General features: G+C 38.1%; 1 protein-coding gene across 1 annotated transcript in view; it reads left to right on the top strand.

The window, feature by feature from the left end:
• PIK3CB (phosphatidylinositol-4,5-bisphosphate 3-kinase catalytic subunit beta) overlaps window positions 1-15,836 on the top strand; it is a 143,325-nt gene that overhangs the window by 112,531 nt on the left and 14,958 nt on the right. Inside the window, exons 16-18 of the mRNA XM_040480320.1 lie at window positions 4,626-4,804; window positions 5,694-5,803; window positions 7,271-7,349. Of these exons, the coding sequence (XP_040336254.1) occupies window positions 4,626-4,804; window positions 5,694-5,803; window positions 7,271-7,349 (368 nt within the window). The remainder of the gene's footprint in view (window positions 1-4,625; window positions 4,805-5,693; window positions 5,804-7,270; window positions 7,350-15,836) is intronic.

Genomic DNA, 15,836 nt, shown 5'->3' with positions numbered 1-15,836 from the left:
TCCTCAAAGAATTGAGTTGCTGCCTAAATTATGTCAAAGGGCCGACACACCTATCCACCTATGTTAGAGTGTTTTTCTTTCCCTGTGGGTAAGTGTAGGAGAGAAAGCCTAAAAAATTCCTATCAGGCTCTGAATACCAGCTTCCAATTTAGCTTAGGGGAGAAGGCCTAAAAAAATTCCTGTCAGGCTCTGAATATTATCTTCCAGTTTGGCCAAATTTCTGATCATAAAGTTACTCAGTCCTTTAAAATATCTTGTAAGATTTCAGCCTTGACAGTTAACTGTCTCTGGCTGTATTAAACAGTCCCATAGACCTAAGAGGCATCTTCAAAGTGGATGCAAAAGAAGTTGTCTTCACAAGATCTAGAGTCACTCCCAAAGATAGCCAAAAGAACAACTTGCATATCTCAGGTGACCAGAAAGCCAAGCCAAGTTCCTAGGATAAGAAACAAGACCAGCAAGAAGGAAATAGCCTTCTCTGGGAGAGAAAGGATCAATAACCGATTGGTCAGGAACTGGAAAGGAAGGGACAGTGTGAAATTTTACTTCCCTCTCTTGACTGGGCTCCAGAGGTAATCTCTTTACAAAAGATTTCAGGGTCCTCCCTGGTTTAAGAAGTTCTTTGACTGTGGCCCTCAGTTCAGCCTTTGAGCAAGATGTGAAAGATAACCTGCAGAGAATGGCCTGTAGCCTCAAGTGGTCTTATTTTATAAGTTAACTGTTCAATAGTGTCCTTAGAGTGGAAAAGCAGTTCAGATAGAGGGTTATGGATAATCAAAGGATAGAGGGGAGCAGTAGGAATTACATCACTTTTATGCCTCAGTCTGTTACAGTCTTTTGTTTTAAATACCTTCTCTCTTTAATTTTTCATTAGCTTTTGCAATGAATCTTTCAATGAAACTATTTTGGAATTTTGAAACCTTCTGGAGATTTCTGCATACTAATAAGTGGATATCCCATTCTGTTTGTTTAATTTGGGAATGCTTGCTTTCAAGTGCATTTCCTAAATGTCTTATCTAATTGGAAATTTCCACGTAATGAATGTTACCTTTCTAGGTTTTCATTAGTAAGATTTTGCCATTTTACTAGCTATCTGAAATTTCCTGGACTGTAATGTGGTGTTTTTCCTGATTGGATGAGGGCCCCAAATGTGGAGCGATGATTGGGTGAATAGTTCAGGGTGGTGAAAGGATTCACCCCAGGCAGACAGAACAAAGGAGATAGAAGTTTATTGAGTACACTGCAAGAGAGGCTGGCAGGACAGCAAAGGAGAGACTCTGCAATGTGGCAGTAGATTAGGGCTGTTTTTAGAGGGGGAAGGTGAGGAGGTATGGGGACCTATGGAATTTTCTCTTTTTTGGTAACTGTGCCTCTCTGTCAGTAGCCCGTTGGTCTGTTTGGGCTTATGGATGTTTTGAGGTGGGTCACCTGATGGGTCTGTCTGTATTCAGCCAAGTGGCTCCTGTGGGTCTTTTTTTTGCCTTGCTTTACATTCCATTGCTCAAGCCTGTTGTCTAAAAGTGGCCTCTACGTGTAAATCTTTTTTTTTTTTTTTAATAATTTTTTTTAATTTAATTTTTTGAGAGAGAGAGAGAGAGAGAGAGACAGAGTGAGCAGGGGAGGAGCAGAGAGAAAGGGAGACAGTGAATCTCAAGCAGGCTGTCAGCATGGAGCCTGATGTGGTGCTCGAACTCACAAACTGTGAGATCATGACCTGAGCCAAAACCAAGAGTCAGATGCTTAATCAACTGAGTCACCCAGGCTCCCCTACATGTAATTCTTAGACATAAAATAAGCAGTTGGGCTGGAAGGTAGTGTGTTCAACTCTTTAGATTTAAGGGATCCTGTTTGTTTTAGCTAGACCTTTGGGTTTCTTAGAGTTAAAGTAATACCTAAGAGAGACGTGGTAGGGTTGGGAATTATGGCATGTTTACAGTGTCCCTTTTCGTACAGAAATTTTCTTGATGTTGGCAGGTGACCTAGTGTCAGTCTAACCCATTTCATGAACAATTTACCCTGTTACAGGAGTCTTCTTAAAGTGGCAGATGCTCTAACAGCCTTTGACTGTATGGCTCATTTTTTGCAGCTTTTTGACCTCTGAGATCTGTTAGGAGTAGCCTTTATTTCTACAAAACAAGACCAAAAAATATGTGCATTTTATTATACCACAGTAACTGAGAGATGTTACTGTGTCTTGGCCAAGAAAGGGCCTGTATGCACCACCAATTCCCATGGAACCTTGGACTTTGGAAGGGATAAACCAGCAAATGCCAAGGAATATGGAGGATGGATTCATTCCAAATAAAATGGAGAACCACAGCTGCCTCCAGCAGTTCCCAACAGGGAAAGATTTCAAACAAATGGAGAATTGCAGACTAAACTGTCAGCAGTTTCCAATGTGGAATTCAGGGACAGAACTAAGACTTGGGGTTTTCCACCTGGAAAATTGTGTTCTGAAAGGCTAGGGGCTTAGTTCTGGGCAGATACGTCTGCCAACTCAATCTGACCTGCTCTGTAAAGGAAAACCAGTTAGATCAGGATCTTGATGCAAAGAGAGAGGAGCTCAGAACCGAGAGGGAAATGGTGAGAAAGACAGTAAATTCAAAAGGGTTCATGGTACCACACCTGTGTTTCTCATTCCTGAATGCCACTGGAAGTTTGCATCAGATCCTGAAGCTGCCACAAAATTTTCAGCAGTGAATTTTAAGATCTAATTGACTTCATTGATTGATTAATGAATCCAGCAGCATCTCACCTAGCATGTGGAAAGGATCTCCCCTGAACTTTTACCAAAGCTTGTAAAGCCCTGCTTGATGAGGTCCTACATCATGAATTGACCTCACTCATGATCAAACCATATTGTACATTTTCTTGGTTCTCTGGGAACCTTAGCTTGACTTTTTTTTTTTTTTTAATGTTTATTTATTTATTTATTTTGAGTGAGAGAGAGTGATCAGGGGAAGGACAGAGGGAGAGGGAGAATCCCAAGCTGACTCTGTGCTATCAGCAAAGAGCCCCGTGCAGGGCTCAGTCTCACAAACTGTGAGATCATGACCTGCACCAAAATGAAGAGTGTGATGCTTAACTGACTGAGCCACCCAGGTGCCCCAACCTCAGCTTGTCTTTTATAACAGTGTACATATGACATATGTATGATTACATTTTTACTCTTGACTGATGAGTAGCAAGAGGGAGGCGGTACACTTTACATAGCAGTTCTTGTTATTACTGTAAACCTATGAAAAGATAGGGTGTTGAAACACTTAAAGTTTTTGACTTATGGCCATGTGGATATTCAGGACACTATTCCAGGAAATGGATATCAATACAGTTAGTGATGGGGCCTGAAATTCACAACTGTACAAACATAGAAGAAATTCAAATTTGAAATACTTCAAAAAGTTCCTGTTTGCACAGTCTGTTTTTCAACTGGTTCCCTTTTCACCAGTGTTTGTACAGCTCCTGAAACTGTTGAGAAATGGAGTGTCTGTGGCTAACTTGGCAAGCTTCAGCCATCTCGATTTTCATCAAGCTACATAGAACCTTCCAGTTTCCTGTGAGCAAGCCCTCAGCCTGTCTATAAAAACTGCATGACTGAATTCACATTCCTACAGAGTCTTAGTGGTTTCTTTTCATAGAAGCAAAGTTCAAAAATGAAAACATTATGTAAAATAAATCTCCTGTTCATGGAAGTTCAAGCCAAGGTGTTCATGTTTGTTGTATAGATGTTTTATATGCTTGTTATATATAATTTACATGTTAATATAAATATGTTTATATTAACAAGCTGTTTCAGTTTTAATGACATAATAACAAAATAAAATACCCTTTCTTATGACTTATGGTTGGCCAAGGCTGTTTCTAATGGATTTTTGCATAACATGACACGGAAAGATCTCAGTTATTAAACAATGAAGTTGACTTTTAAACACAATGGTTTTGATTCAGTTGGGCACTGTTGATTGATCTTGTACTAATTGCATAAAGTTTTTTTATTTGCATAAGTTTTGATAGCCGAAGTTACTTCATACAAATACTATAGACTTAGACAACAACTACTATTATCTATATTCATATTTATTTTATTACACTATAATTCACTTAACTATACTATTTGTGGCAAGAGATTATATTGAGAAGATATCACACAAGAGTGATGACAAAAACTAGATGTTAAGGTTGAATGACAGGATCCCCAGGATTACTTGTACAAGGATTTTCCTCTTCTACTATGGAATTGAACAAACGGAGTGGTTCAGATTGTGTTTCAAATTCTACTACTCAGTGAGCTGCAGAGTTCTGAGTACTTTAAGTGTCATCTTCTTACCCACAATTTATGTCCTTTTACTTTTCTCTGATTTTTAAGACATTATTTAACAAAAGGATTGAAGAACATTTGAAAAATAGTACTTTAAGTCAAAAGTGATAAAAATAAGTTTTTTAGTCTTGTTATATTTAATATGTTTGTCATAAGCTAAGCACTGATTTTACTTTGGCTGGTTGTTGAGGGCTTGTGTTGGGGAGAGGAAAGGATTAGTTATTAATTAATATCACATGATACTATAATATTTTATATTATTTTTAACCATAAATAAATTTTGTTGGTGGGGAAACTTATTTTTCAGGTTGAAGCACTCAATAAGTTAAAAACTTTAAATAGTTTAATCAAACTGAATGCAATGAAGCTAAACAGAGCCAAAGGGAAGGAGGCCATGCATACTTGTTTAAAACAGAATGCTTACCGGGAAGCCCTCTCTGACCTGCAGTCACCTCTGAATCCGTGTGTCATCCTCTCAGAACTCTAGTAAGTGACCATCTTTGCTGTGCTCAGTGACTTTTCCATAAAAATAGCAATGCAGAAAGAATTTCTGAGTGACTGCCTTGTAGGAGCAATAAGGCTAGCTGTTAGCTCCAGTAAGTACTGTATATTTAAAGAAGGAAACTCTTAAATTTCTCAGAGGTTATTTTTGTGTGTACTGGGACATATGCCTACTAGCTAAACTTACCTGTGGGATCCATGAAAGTTATTACAAGGTATTTTCCTTTCAGTTGTATGTGATTACATTTGTTTTCTATGTTACTGGTTTCTAAGGGTTGAACATCCTATGTATGCAAAATGTTGGCAACCATCATAGATTATTAACTAAGTTTTTTTCCTATTTCAAAATTAGATCTTAAATTGATTTGGAAAATTATTTCTCACTTTTTCATTCCCTTCAAAAGTAATAATAGAAAAGTAATGATGTGTATCCCCTTGTGTTAGGATTCACAGTTGATCCCCCTGTAAGAAGTAATGAAGTTATAATATTCCTAATTTTAATCTAATGCTATGATCTGGTTGTTATTGACTATCTGTAATAACATAGAGTTCAGGAAGAATAGTAAAGAAAGAAAGGAAGAATTTTAAAGAAAGAAAGAAAGGAAAGAAGAAAGAAAAGGAAGAATTTTAAACGTAGGTAGTGAGAAGGGCAAATCTGGGTTTTCAGTCTAGCCCATCTGGCATCACTACAGGCCAACCAAAGCTGTCACCCCAGTTGCTTTTTTACCAAGAGGAAATGTTCTAGTTTTGACTTCTGCAGACCTGATTGGAACAGGTGAGGGTTTTCCCCAAGTCTAATACATCATGGCAAAATTTACAGTCTTGCCATTTCTTTAAATTGAAGTGGACTAATTTCCCCCTTGTTTGATTTCAGTGTTGAAAAATGTAAATACATGGATTCCAAAATGAAGCCTTTGTGGCTCGTGTACAACAACAAAGTTTTTGGTGAGGATTCAGTTGGAGTGATTTTTAAAAATGGTGATGGTATGTACTGAGATTTTTACAGTACCAAATTCCTTAGTATTTTTCATTTGTTGTCAGTTTGCTTTATATGAAAAATGATGTGTAAACGTATAACAGATGCAAGCCCAGAGGTAGCTATCAATGGGCATAAGGTTGAATTTGGCATGTCCTGTGAATCCCTTTTTTTTCCTCTTAGAAAATATCTTTACATCTTACTTACATACACTGTTCTAATAAATCTTTTTTTCCTACAAAATACAAAGTCTGTCTAATTCTTTGGTAAGAAGCTTGTGAAGTACAGTATTTTCAGTAGTATATTCATACATTCTGTTTCAGTGACAACAATTTTGATATCGCTGCCATAGTTTTATATTTTAATTAAAATGTCTTAATGACTCATATTTTTTGACAGGAAATGCCTCTGAGGTGATTACACCAACCAGACAGCCACCACTCATTAGTTGTTATGATTACAGATAAGTCACGTAAAATTCATTGCACTTCAGGTTCTTCATGGTCATAAGGATTATAGTATTTGTATGTTGGGTTTATTAAAAAGAATAGAAGGTACATTAGTAAATATGCTTACCATAATATGTGTGCTTACAACTATTTTAAAAAGAACTTGTAGTGTTTTGCTAGACATCTAATCCCACTTGATGATATGAATGTTACTATGTAAAGCAATACTTTCAAAGCCCTCTGTTACCTCAAAATTATCCTTGGATATGATAACAAATAAAATCAACTGTTACAATTCTGTAATCTGTCATACCATACAATTCCTTATGTGATTTTTAAGAACTTCCTGTGCATCCCTAAATGCAACCAGGAAAGAAAAAAATCAGCAGTGTGAATTGTATAGATGTTGTAGATAGCCATTCCTGTGTTATACAGTATTACGTCATCCATACAATCAGTATTGTAGCTTACACATGGTAAACAATTGAAAATTATTTTGTTTAAAGTAATCTCTACACTCAATGTGAGTTTGTGGGGCTCAAACTCATGACCCTGAGATCCAGAATCACATGTTCAACTGCCCGTGCCAGCCAGACACCCCTATTAAAAATATTACTTACTTTGGGGCACCTGGGTGGCTCAGTAAGTTGAACGTCTGACTCTTGGTTTTAGCTCAGGTCATGGTCCCAGGGTTGTGGGATCCAGCCCTGCATCACGCTTCACACCGAGGGTGTAGCCTGCTTGGGATTCTCTCTCTCCCTCTGCCCTGTTCGTGCGAGCGTGCATGCTCGCTCTCTCTCTCTCAAAAAAAAAATTTACCTTAATTTCTGAAATAGTGTTACAGGCACATGCTAGCCAGCAAACCTAATATTTAACAAAATAAGTATACTCAACATTAAAGTTTTGGGAAAATATTAACACTATTGGTCATTGATTTTAGTTCTGTCTGAATTAGTAGTCTTGAATTAATGTTATTAGACATAACATGGAAAGCATTTATAATAAAGCAGAGTATTCCCCCCTTAGATTTACGACAAGATATGTTGACACTCCAGATGTTGCGCTTGATGGATTTACTTTGGAAAGAAGCTGGTCTGGATCTTCGGTGAGATTTCTAGTGAATTTATTTTTGTCTCATGTTGTATTCCTTCCATAGTAAAATTGTAAAAATTTTTATTCCTTCCCTCCTGCTATTATTATTAACTGGTGTTCATGGTAATATTTATAGAACATTTTATAGTTCTATGGTATACTGTCAAATGCATTGTCTTACTGAAACCTCATCAGATATAAAACTGTGTATGTTACAGAGACTCCAGAAAGAAAGGTTTGCACTTTCAGTAAAGCCTAGACAGGCAGCAAGTCACACTCTAACCTATGGTTCTGAGGGTACTCTCAGGAAGGATGCACTGGTGGTCATGAGAATGACAAGGCCAGAGAATGGCCTGCCTGTCTTCTTAGCCTGGTAACACTGATTCCTCTACCTTCCCTAAAGGGAAGTGTTCAAGGGTGCTCCAGCGTTTTTAGCTTGTCACCATTATTAGAGGTAGACAGCAGAACAGGTTTATGGCAACAGAAAAAAGAAAACATAATGGATTTTAAAAGTTTAATTGGGAGCCTGGGTGGCTCAGTTAAGTGTCTGACTTCAGCCTGGGTCATGATCTCATGGTTTGTGGGTTCAAGCCCCGCGTTGGGCTCTGTGCTGACAACTCAGAGCCTGGAGCCTGCTTCAGATTCTGTGTCTCCTCTCTCTGTGCTCCTGCCCTCCTCATGCTTTGTCTCTCTCTGTCTCTCAAAAATAAATAAACATTGAAAAAAATTTTTTTAAGTTTAATCAATGTCAGATCTTCTAAGGTCAGGAGCAAATGAAGAGAATCACAAACAAAATGTTGATCATTTACCTAACAGTATAAGATTTGAATCTTGCAAACCTACAAAATTAAAAGTCAAGCCTCACATTGGGCCTAATATTCATAGTGAATAGAACAGAGGGATAATGATCCTAAATATTTAAAGAGCTCATAGAAATAAATATGGAGAGGGGCACCTGTCTGGCTCATTTAGAAGAGAGTGTGACTTTTGGTCTTGGGATCTTGAGTTTGAGCCCAATGTTGGATGTAGAGATTACATAAATAAATAACACTTTAAAAAAAAAAAGAAATATGGAGAAAAAATGTGAAAAGGCTATTCATACAAGATATAAAATAAATATTAGTCATAATTATGTGAACACATCAATTCCAACATATAGGTACAAATCCAACATACAATTCCAACATACAAGAACAGTTGGATACCACTGATTTCCTAGCCAAGATTTTGTTAAACGATAAAATAGCTTAAGATACGATTGAAGCAACAAAAACACGAGTATTCACATGTCTTTGTAAATTAATACTAACCTCTCTGTATCAAGTTTATTTATACCTCTAGTATTCCCAGAATTTACTTTAAAATTAGAAATTGGAAAGAGGGGCACATGTGTGGCTCAGTTGGTTAAGCATCTGACTCTTGATTTCCTGTCCTGCCTTCCCACATCTCAGAATTTACCTTTTCCTCTTTTACCTAATTCTTTATATTTTATTTTTCTAAATTGTGCACTCTTTCATACATGAAAGTATAGAAAATAATTTAAAATTTTTATGTGTTTTACTTTGGGATTTAATACATGTACATATTTAGCAATTAAATGACAGATGTTAGTATGTCTCCAACTGACATTTTTTTTCAATATATGAAATTTATTGTTAAATTGGTTTCCATACAATACCCAGTGCTCATCCCAAAAGGTGCCCTCCTCAATACCCATCACCTACCCTCCCCTCCCTCCCACCCCCCCATCAACCCTCAGTTTGTTTTCAGTTTTTCTTTTTTTTTTGTTTGTGTTTTTTTGTTTTTTTTAACATTTATTTATTTATTGAGACAGAGAGAGACAGAGCATGAACGGGGGAGGGTCAGAGAGAGGGACACACAGAATCTGAAACAGGCTCCAGGCTCTGAGCTGTCAGCACAGAGCCCAACGTGGGGCTCGAACTCACAGACCGCGAGATCATGACCTGAGCCGAAGTCGGCCGCTTAACCGACTGAGCCACCCAGGCGCCCCTGTTCTCAGTTTTTAAGAGTCTCTTATGCTTTGGCTCTCTCCCACTCTAACCTCTTTTTTTTTTTTTCCCCCTCCCCCATGGGTTTCTGTTAAGTTTCTCAGGATCCTTTGTCTTTCTCTGTTGGCTTGTTTCACTTAGCATCACACTCTCCAGTTCCATCCACGTTGCTACAAAGGGCCATTTTTCATTCTTTCTCATTGCCACGTAGTATTCCATTGTGTATACAAACCACAGTTTCTTTATCCATTCATCAGTTGATGGACATTTAGGCTGTTTCCATAATTTGGCTATTGTTGAGAGTGCTGCTATAAACATTGGGGTACAAGTGCCCCTATGCATCAGTACTCCTGAATCCCTTGGGTAAATTCCTAGCAGTGCTACTGCTGGGTCATAAGGTAGGTCTATTTTTAATTTTTTGTGGAACCTCCACACTGTTTTCCAGAGTGGCTGTACCAGTTTGCATTCCCACCAACAGTGCAAGAGGGTTCCTGTTTCTCCACATCCTCTCCAGCATCTATAGTCTCCTGATTTGTTCATTTTGGTCACTCTGACTGGCGTGAGGTGATATCTGAGTGTGGTTTTGATCTGTATTTCCCTGATAAGGAGCAACGTTGAGCATCTTTTCATGTGCCTGTTGGCCATCCGGATGTCTTCTTTAGAGAAGTGTCTATTCATGTTTTCTGCCCATTTCTTCACTGGGTTATTTGTTTTTCGGGTGTGGAGTTTGGTGAGTTCTTTATAGATTTTGGATACTAGCCCTTTGTCCGATATGTCATTTGCAAATATCTTTTCCCATTCCGTCCAACTGACTTTTTTAAAAAGGGAATTAAACACGCAGATAAAATTTTAATGCATTCTCATTCTATCCTACTTTCTCACATCTCAGAATTAACCACTATTCTAAAGCTATAATATATCGATTTTTGTGCTTTATTTATACATTTTGTATCCATTGTATGTTTTGAACTTTAAATGCTATCATACCACATGCAACTTTTACTTTTTTCTCACAACATTTTTCGGGATTTAATAAGATTAATATGCGATGTTCTAATTTGTTATTTTCACTTCTTTATTAATGTTTTGAATAAATATAAAAGTTTATCCATTCTTTTGTTAATAGCTATTTACATTCATTGTTTTTTCCAACAATAACAAAAAATTTGTTGGAGTTTGAACACTTCTAAATAGCTCACCATTCACATATGGAAGATGTCTTTAGTTTATAATAGCTGGAAGTGGAATTGCTTACTCATAAATGAGACATATGTATTTTTTTTTTAATTTTTTTTTTTTAATGTTTATTTACTTTTGAGACAGAGACAGAGCATGAACGGGGGAGGGTCAGAGAGAGAGGGAGACACAGAATCCAAAGCAGGCTCCAGGCTCTGAGCTGTCAGCACAGAGCCCCACGCAGGGCTCGAACTCACGGACCATGAGATCATGACCTGAGCCGAAGTCAGACGCTTAACTGACTGAGCCACCCAGGTGCCCCGAGACATATGTATTTTCAACTTTACCACTGTTGTCCAAATGGTTGTACCAGTGTTGTTTCCACCCAGAAGTATCTCCTTGCCAGTTAACTTGTTGATTTTTTGCAAATCTAATGGATATAACATGGTATCTCCATAGAACTTTAATTTGCATTTCTTTTATTAATATTTTGGTTCAGTATTGTTTTCATTGTTGAAAAGTACTGTGTTTTCCGTTGCTATAAATTACCTAGGTTCCTTAGGGGTTTATATTTTTTAGTACATTATTTAAAAAAAATACTTTTCGGGGCGCCTGGGTGGCGCAGTCGGTTAAGCGTCCGACTTCAGCCAGGTCACGATCTCGCGGTTCGTGAGTTCGAGCCCCGCGTCAGGCTCTGGGCTGATGGCTCGGAACCTGGAGCCTGTTTCCAATTCTGTGTCTCCCTCTCTCTCTGCCCCTTCCCCGTTCATGCTCTGTCTCTCTCTGTCCCAAACATAAATAAACCTTGAAAAAAAATTAAAAAAAAAATACTTTTCTCTGTGCAATTATTTTCAAGGATATTCTTCTATAGTTTATTTTGCAAATTTTATTTGCAAAGTTAGTGTGCTTTCCCCTCTTCCCTCTCTGCAAAGATTTGGTTCTGGTGTTGATTTTGGAGTCTAGGTCTTTTTGACTACTGATTTTTCTTATTGATTATTGGACTTACCAGATTTTTTTCCCCTCTTGAGTCAGTCTAGAGGTTAAGAATTGTCTAGTTGATCAGTATTTTCCATTTACTGTCATACATTTTTTAGAATAGCTTTTTATTATTTACTTATTTATTTATTTAACGTTTATTTTGAGAGAGAGAGAGAGAGTGTACACACAAGCATGGGAATAGTGGGGAGACAGAGAGAGAATCTCCAGCAAGCTCTGTGCTGTCAGTGCAGAGCCTGATGGGGAGCTTTATCCTATGAACTGTGCAATCATGACCTGAGCCGAAATCAAGAGTCAGACGTTTAACTGACTGAGCCACCAAGGTACCCCAAGACTATTCTTTCTTCAGTAAGTTGTCTTAGCACTCTTGTCATGCATCAACTGACTATAAATGTGAGGGTTTTTACCTAAACTCTAAATTCTTTTTCATTGGTTTACATGTTTGTTTTTATGCACATTCTTGATTCCTGTGCTTTGTATTAAGTTTTGAAATTCAGAAGTGAGTCCTCCAACTTCTGTTCATTCTCTTTATTTATCTGGGAAATCTTAATTTCTCCTTTGTTTTTGAAGAATACTTTTACTGGAATTTGAATTCTCTGTTTTCAGTCTTTCACCACATTTTAACATGTCCTCCCACTGCTTTCATGCCTCCAAGATTTCTGATGAGAAATTATTTAATTTGGCAGGGGGTGAGGGGAATCCCTGTAAGGGATTGGTTACATCTCTCTTATTATTTTCAAGATACTGGCTTTTTATTTTTTCCTTAATGTTTATTTTTGAGAGAGAGAGAGAGAGAGCATGAACAGGGGAGGGGCAGAGAAAGGAGACACAGAATCTGAAGCAGGCTCTAGGTTCTGAGCTGTCAGCACAGAGCCCGACATGGGGCTTGAACTCACAAACTGTGAAATCATGACCCTGAGCCGAAGTTGGACACTTAACCGACTGAGCCACCAAGGTGCCCCAGTGTTTTTGGGTTTTTTTTTTTTAATGTTTATTTCTTTTATTTTGACAGAGAGAGAACACACACATGTGAACTGTGGGAGGGCAGAGAGAGGGAAAAGGAGAGAGAAAATCCTAAGCAGGCTCCGTGCTGTCAGCACAGAGCCCGATGTGGGGCTTAATCTCACAAACCATGAGATCATGACCTGAGCCGAAATCACGAGTCGGACGCTTAAGCGAATGAGCCACTCAAGTACCCCTCAAGATTCTGTTATTTGAATCTTGACAGTTTGGTTATAATATATTTAGTCCTTCTTGGAGTTTATTTGACTTTGAATTCATTGAGCCTCTTGGATATGTAGATTATTGTTTTTCATTAAATTTCAGAAGTTTTTAGCTTTTTTCATATACCTTTTTGCCTTTTTTCTCTCTGTACAACCATTATGTACTTGCTGGTTGTGTTAATTTTTCATTATTTTCCTTTTGTTCCTCTGATTGGATACTTGATCTATCTTAAAGTTTGCGGATTTTTTCTCACTGCTGCTCAAATCTGCTATTGTGTCTGTCTAGTGAATTTTATATTTCAGTTCTCCTTTTCAACTTCAGAATTTTTATTTGGGTAATTTAAATTTGTTTCATTTGTTTCTTTTTTAAAAAACTTAAAAAAATATTTATTTATTTTTGAGAGGCAGAGCAGGGGAGGGGCAGAGAGAAAGGAGACAGAGATTCTGAAGCAGGCTCCAGGCTCTGAGCTGTCGGCACAGAGCCCGACGCAGGGCTGGAACTGAGGAACCATGAGATCATGACCTGAGCTGAAGTTGGATGCTTAACTGACTAAGCCACCCAAGCACCCCTAAATAATTTGTTTCTTAATAATAGAGACTATATGATCATAATTCATCATTCTCAGGCTTTCCTTTCCTTTAGTTCTTTAGACATGATTTCTTTTAGTTCTTTGAATATACTTAAAATAAGTGTTTTTACATTTTTGTCTAGGGGCACCTGGTATTCTGACCTGTTACTTTTTACAAATCTGCTGTCAGTCTGAATGGTATTTTTTTACCCCAATGCAGAAAACAAATTTCTCTTAGCCTTTGGTTTCTGCAGTTTTACTATAGTTTGTTAGTGTATGGATTTCTTTTTATCTTTTCTCCCCTATTTTCAGTGTATCTCTACAATTAGCGAAAATACAGCTTGTTTTAGTCCCTATAAAACTGTCACAGTCTTCTGCAGCTTTAATAGAGGTGTGTTGGATTTTCCTGTTTTGTCCTGCATGTCTCTTGACCTGTCTTACCTATTTCCCACTTTTATGTGACATTCTTTGTAGTTTCTTATTTACTGTCTTTCCAGTTCACTAAATTTCTCTTCTGCATTGTCCAGTTTCATTTTCTTGTGTAGTTAATAATGTTTGGTTTTGAATTCATTGTTAGTGTCGACTGTGTTTTCTCTGAGGGGTCCTTTGCTCCCTAGGGTATGAAAGTACCCTCCCAAAATGAGTTTGTGCTTAATTTCTACTGTTCCCCAAGGTCTTTACACACAATCAGTCGGTTTTTATTTTAACTCTTAGCCTTCATGCTGTCATATTTCATAGATAGTTTATACTTGGATCTCATGAGAATGTAGGAAGGCTTGAGTTTCTGCATTTTCATGAAAGTTCCCCTCCTCCCCCCATCTAGTGCACAAGGTAGATGGCAGACTTTCATGCCACATCTTCTGGTCAGTGAGCAGACATTTTCTTTTTTTAATTTTTTTTTTTTCAACGTTTATTTATTTTTGGGACAGAGAGAGACAGAGCATGAACGGGCGAGGGGCAGAGAGAGAGGGAGACACAGAATCGGAAACAGGCTCCAGGCTCTGAGCCATCAGCCCAGAGCCTGACGCGGGGCTCGAACTCACGGACCGCGAGATCGTGACCTGGCTGAAGTCGGACGCTTAACCGACTGCGCCACCCAGGCGCCCCATGAGCAGACATTTTCTAGTTCCCTTTTCATACACTTGACAGCGCTAGCGCTTTCAGATCCCCAGCTTTGTTTAGGATCACAGGTCTAGATCCTGTCTCTTATGGGCCCAAGGCCATAGCTCTCTTCTCATGGACATTAAATTGTCAACCAAGTTAGTAGTTTGCTCAGCCAGTGCTATGAATAGTTTCTGGGACCCAGAGTTCTCCTTTTCTTTCTTTATTTACCATAACTATTTATAAAACCTTTTTGACTTTATCTGTAATTTTTATGTGTTTTAGAATCTACAGCAACTTAGTCCACAAGTTTGTTGGAAATAGTTATACTTAACATTGACTTTATTCTTATAAGTATTTCCTGATTAAGTTTTGAAATTTGAATTGTTTTCTTCATAACTAAATATATTTTAGGGTTTTTAAACTTAAGACACTTGTGGGGCGCCTGCATGGCTCAGTTGGTTGGGCATCTGACTCTTGGTTTTGGCTCAGATCAGGATCTCACAGTTCCTGGGTTCGAGTCCCACATCAGGCTCTGTGCTGACAGCGTGGAGCCTGCTTGGGATTCTCTATCTCTCTCTCTCTCTCTCTCTCTCTCTCTCCCCCCCCTCCCTCCCTCCCTCCTTCCCTCCCTCCTCCCCTTCCTCCTCTCTTCTTTCTACCCTCCCCCACTCATGCTGTCTCTGTCTCCAAATAAATAAATAAATTTTAAAAATTAAAAAAAAAAATCCTTGCTAAACCAGGCATAGTATTAGGTTCTTCACCTATGTAATGTCATGTAAGTTAAAAATACTCTATGAGGTGATATTATTCTTTTTTAGCAGATGAGGAAAATTAAGACTAAAGGGATTTTTTTAATTTAATTTTTTTATTTTTTTAAGAGAGGGCACAAGTGGGGGAGAGTGGCAGAGGGAGAGAGAGAATCTTAAGCAGGCTCCACCCTTAGGTCTCTATCCCACAACTCTGGGATCATGACCTGAGCTGAAATCAAGAGTCAGTCCCTCAATCACTTGAGCCACCAGGTGCCCCAAGGCTCAGGGGATTTTAAACAATTTGTCAAATGTTACAAAAATATTAATTGTAGGAGCCAAGTTCATATCCAGGTCTATCAGACTGTACACTTGATGTTATTTCTTCATTTTACCAGCCTAAGCAAGAAAACAGTCATGGGAAGACATGTTTAGTAGTAACCCTTTGTTTATCACAGTGTTGTGGTGCCCCAAATAGTAATTTTCCATTGATTTGAGGTTTTATTTCTTTAAAGAAGGCAAGAGTTTTCTAGTCTTGGATCCTTGCAGGATAAGCTTTTTAGTGCTGTTGAAATAGAAAGAGCAATTTGCTGTTGGTGTTTTTCCTTTTATGGGACTTATAGATATGATTGGAATAAGGGAGTGAGATTACAATGTATCTAAAAAGGACCGTTTGA

This window comes from Herpailurus yagouaroundi, unplaced genomic scaffold (genome assembly GCF_014898765.1).
Source record: "Herpailurus yagouaroundi ecotype Mexico unplaced genomic scaffold, PumYag 159, whole genome shotgun sequence".
NCBI classification, from domain to species: Eukaryota; Metazoa; Chordata; class Mammalia; order Carnivora; family Felidae; genus Herpailurus; species Herpailurus yagouaroundi.
The sequence above is the reverse complement of the archived record's forward strand: the minus strand, read 5'-3'. Positions and strand labels throughout refer to the sequence as shown.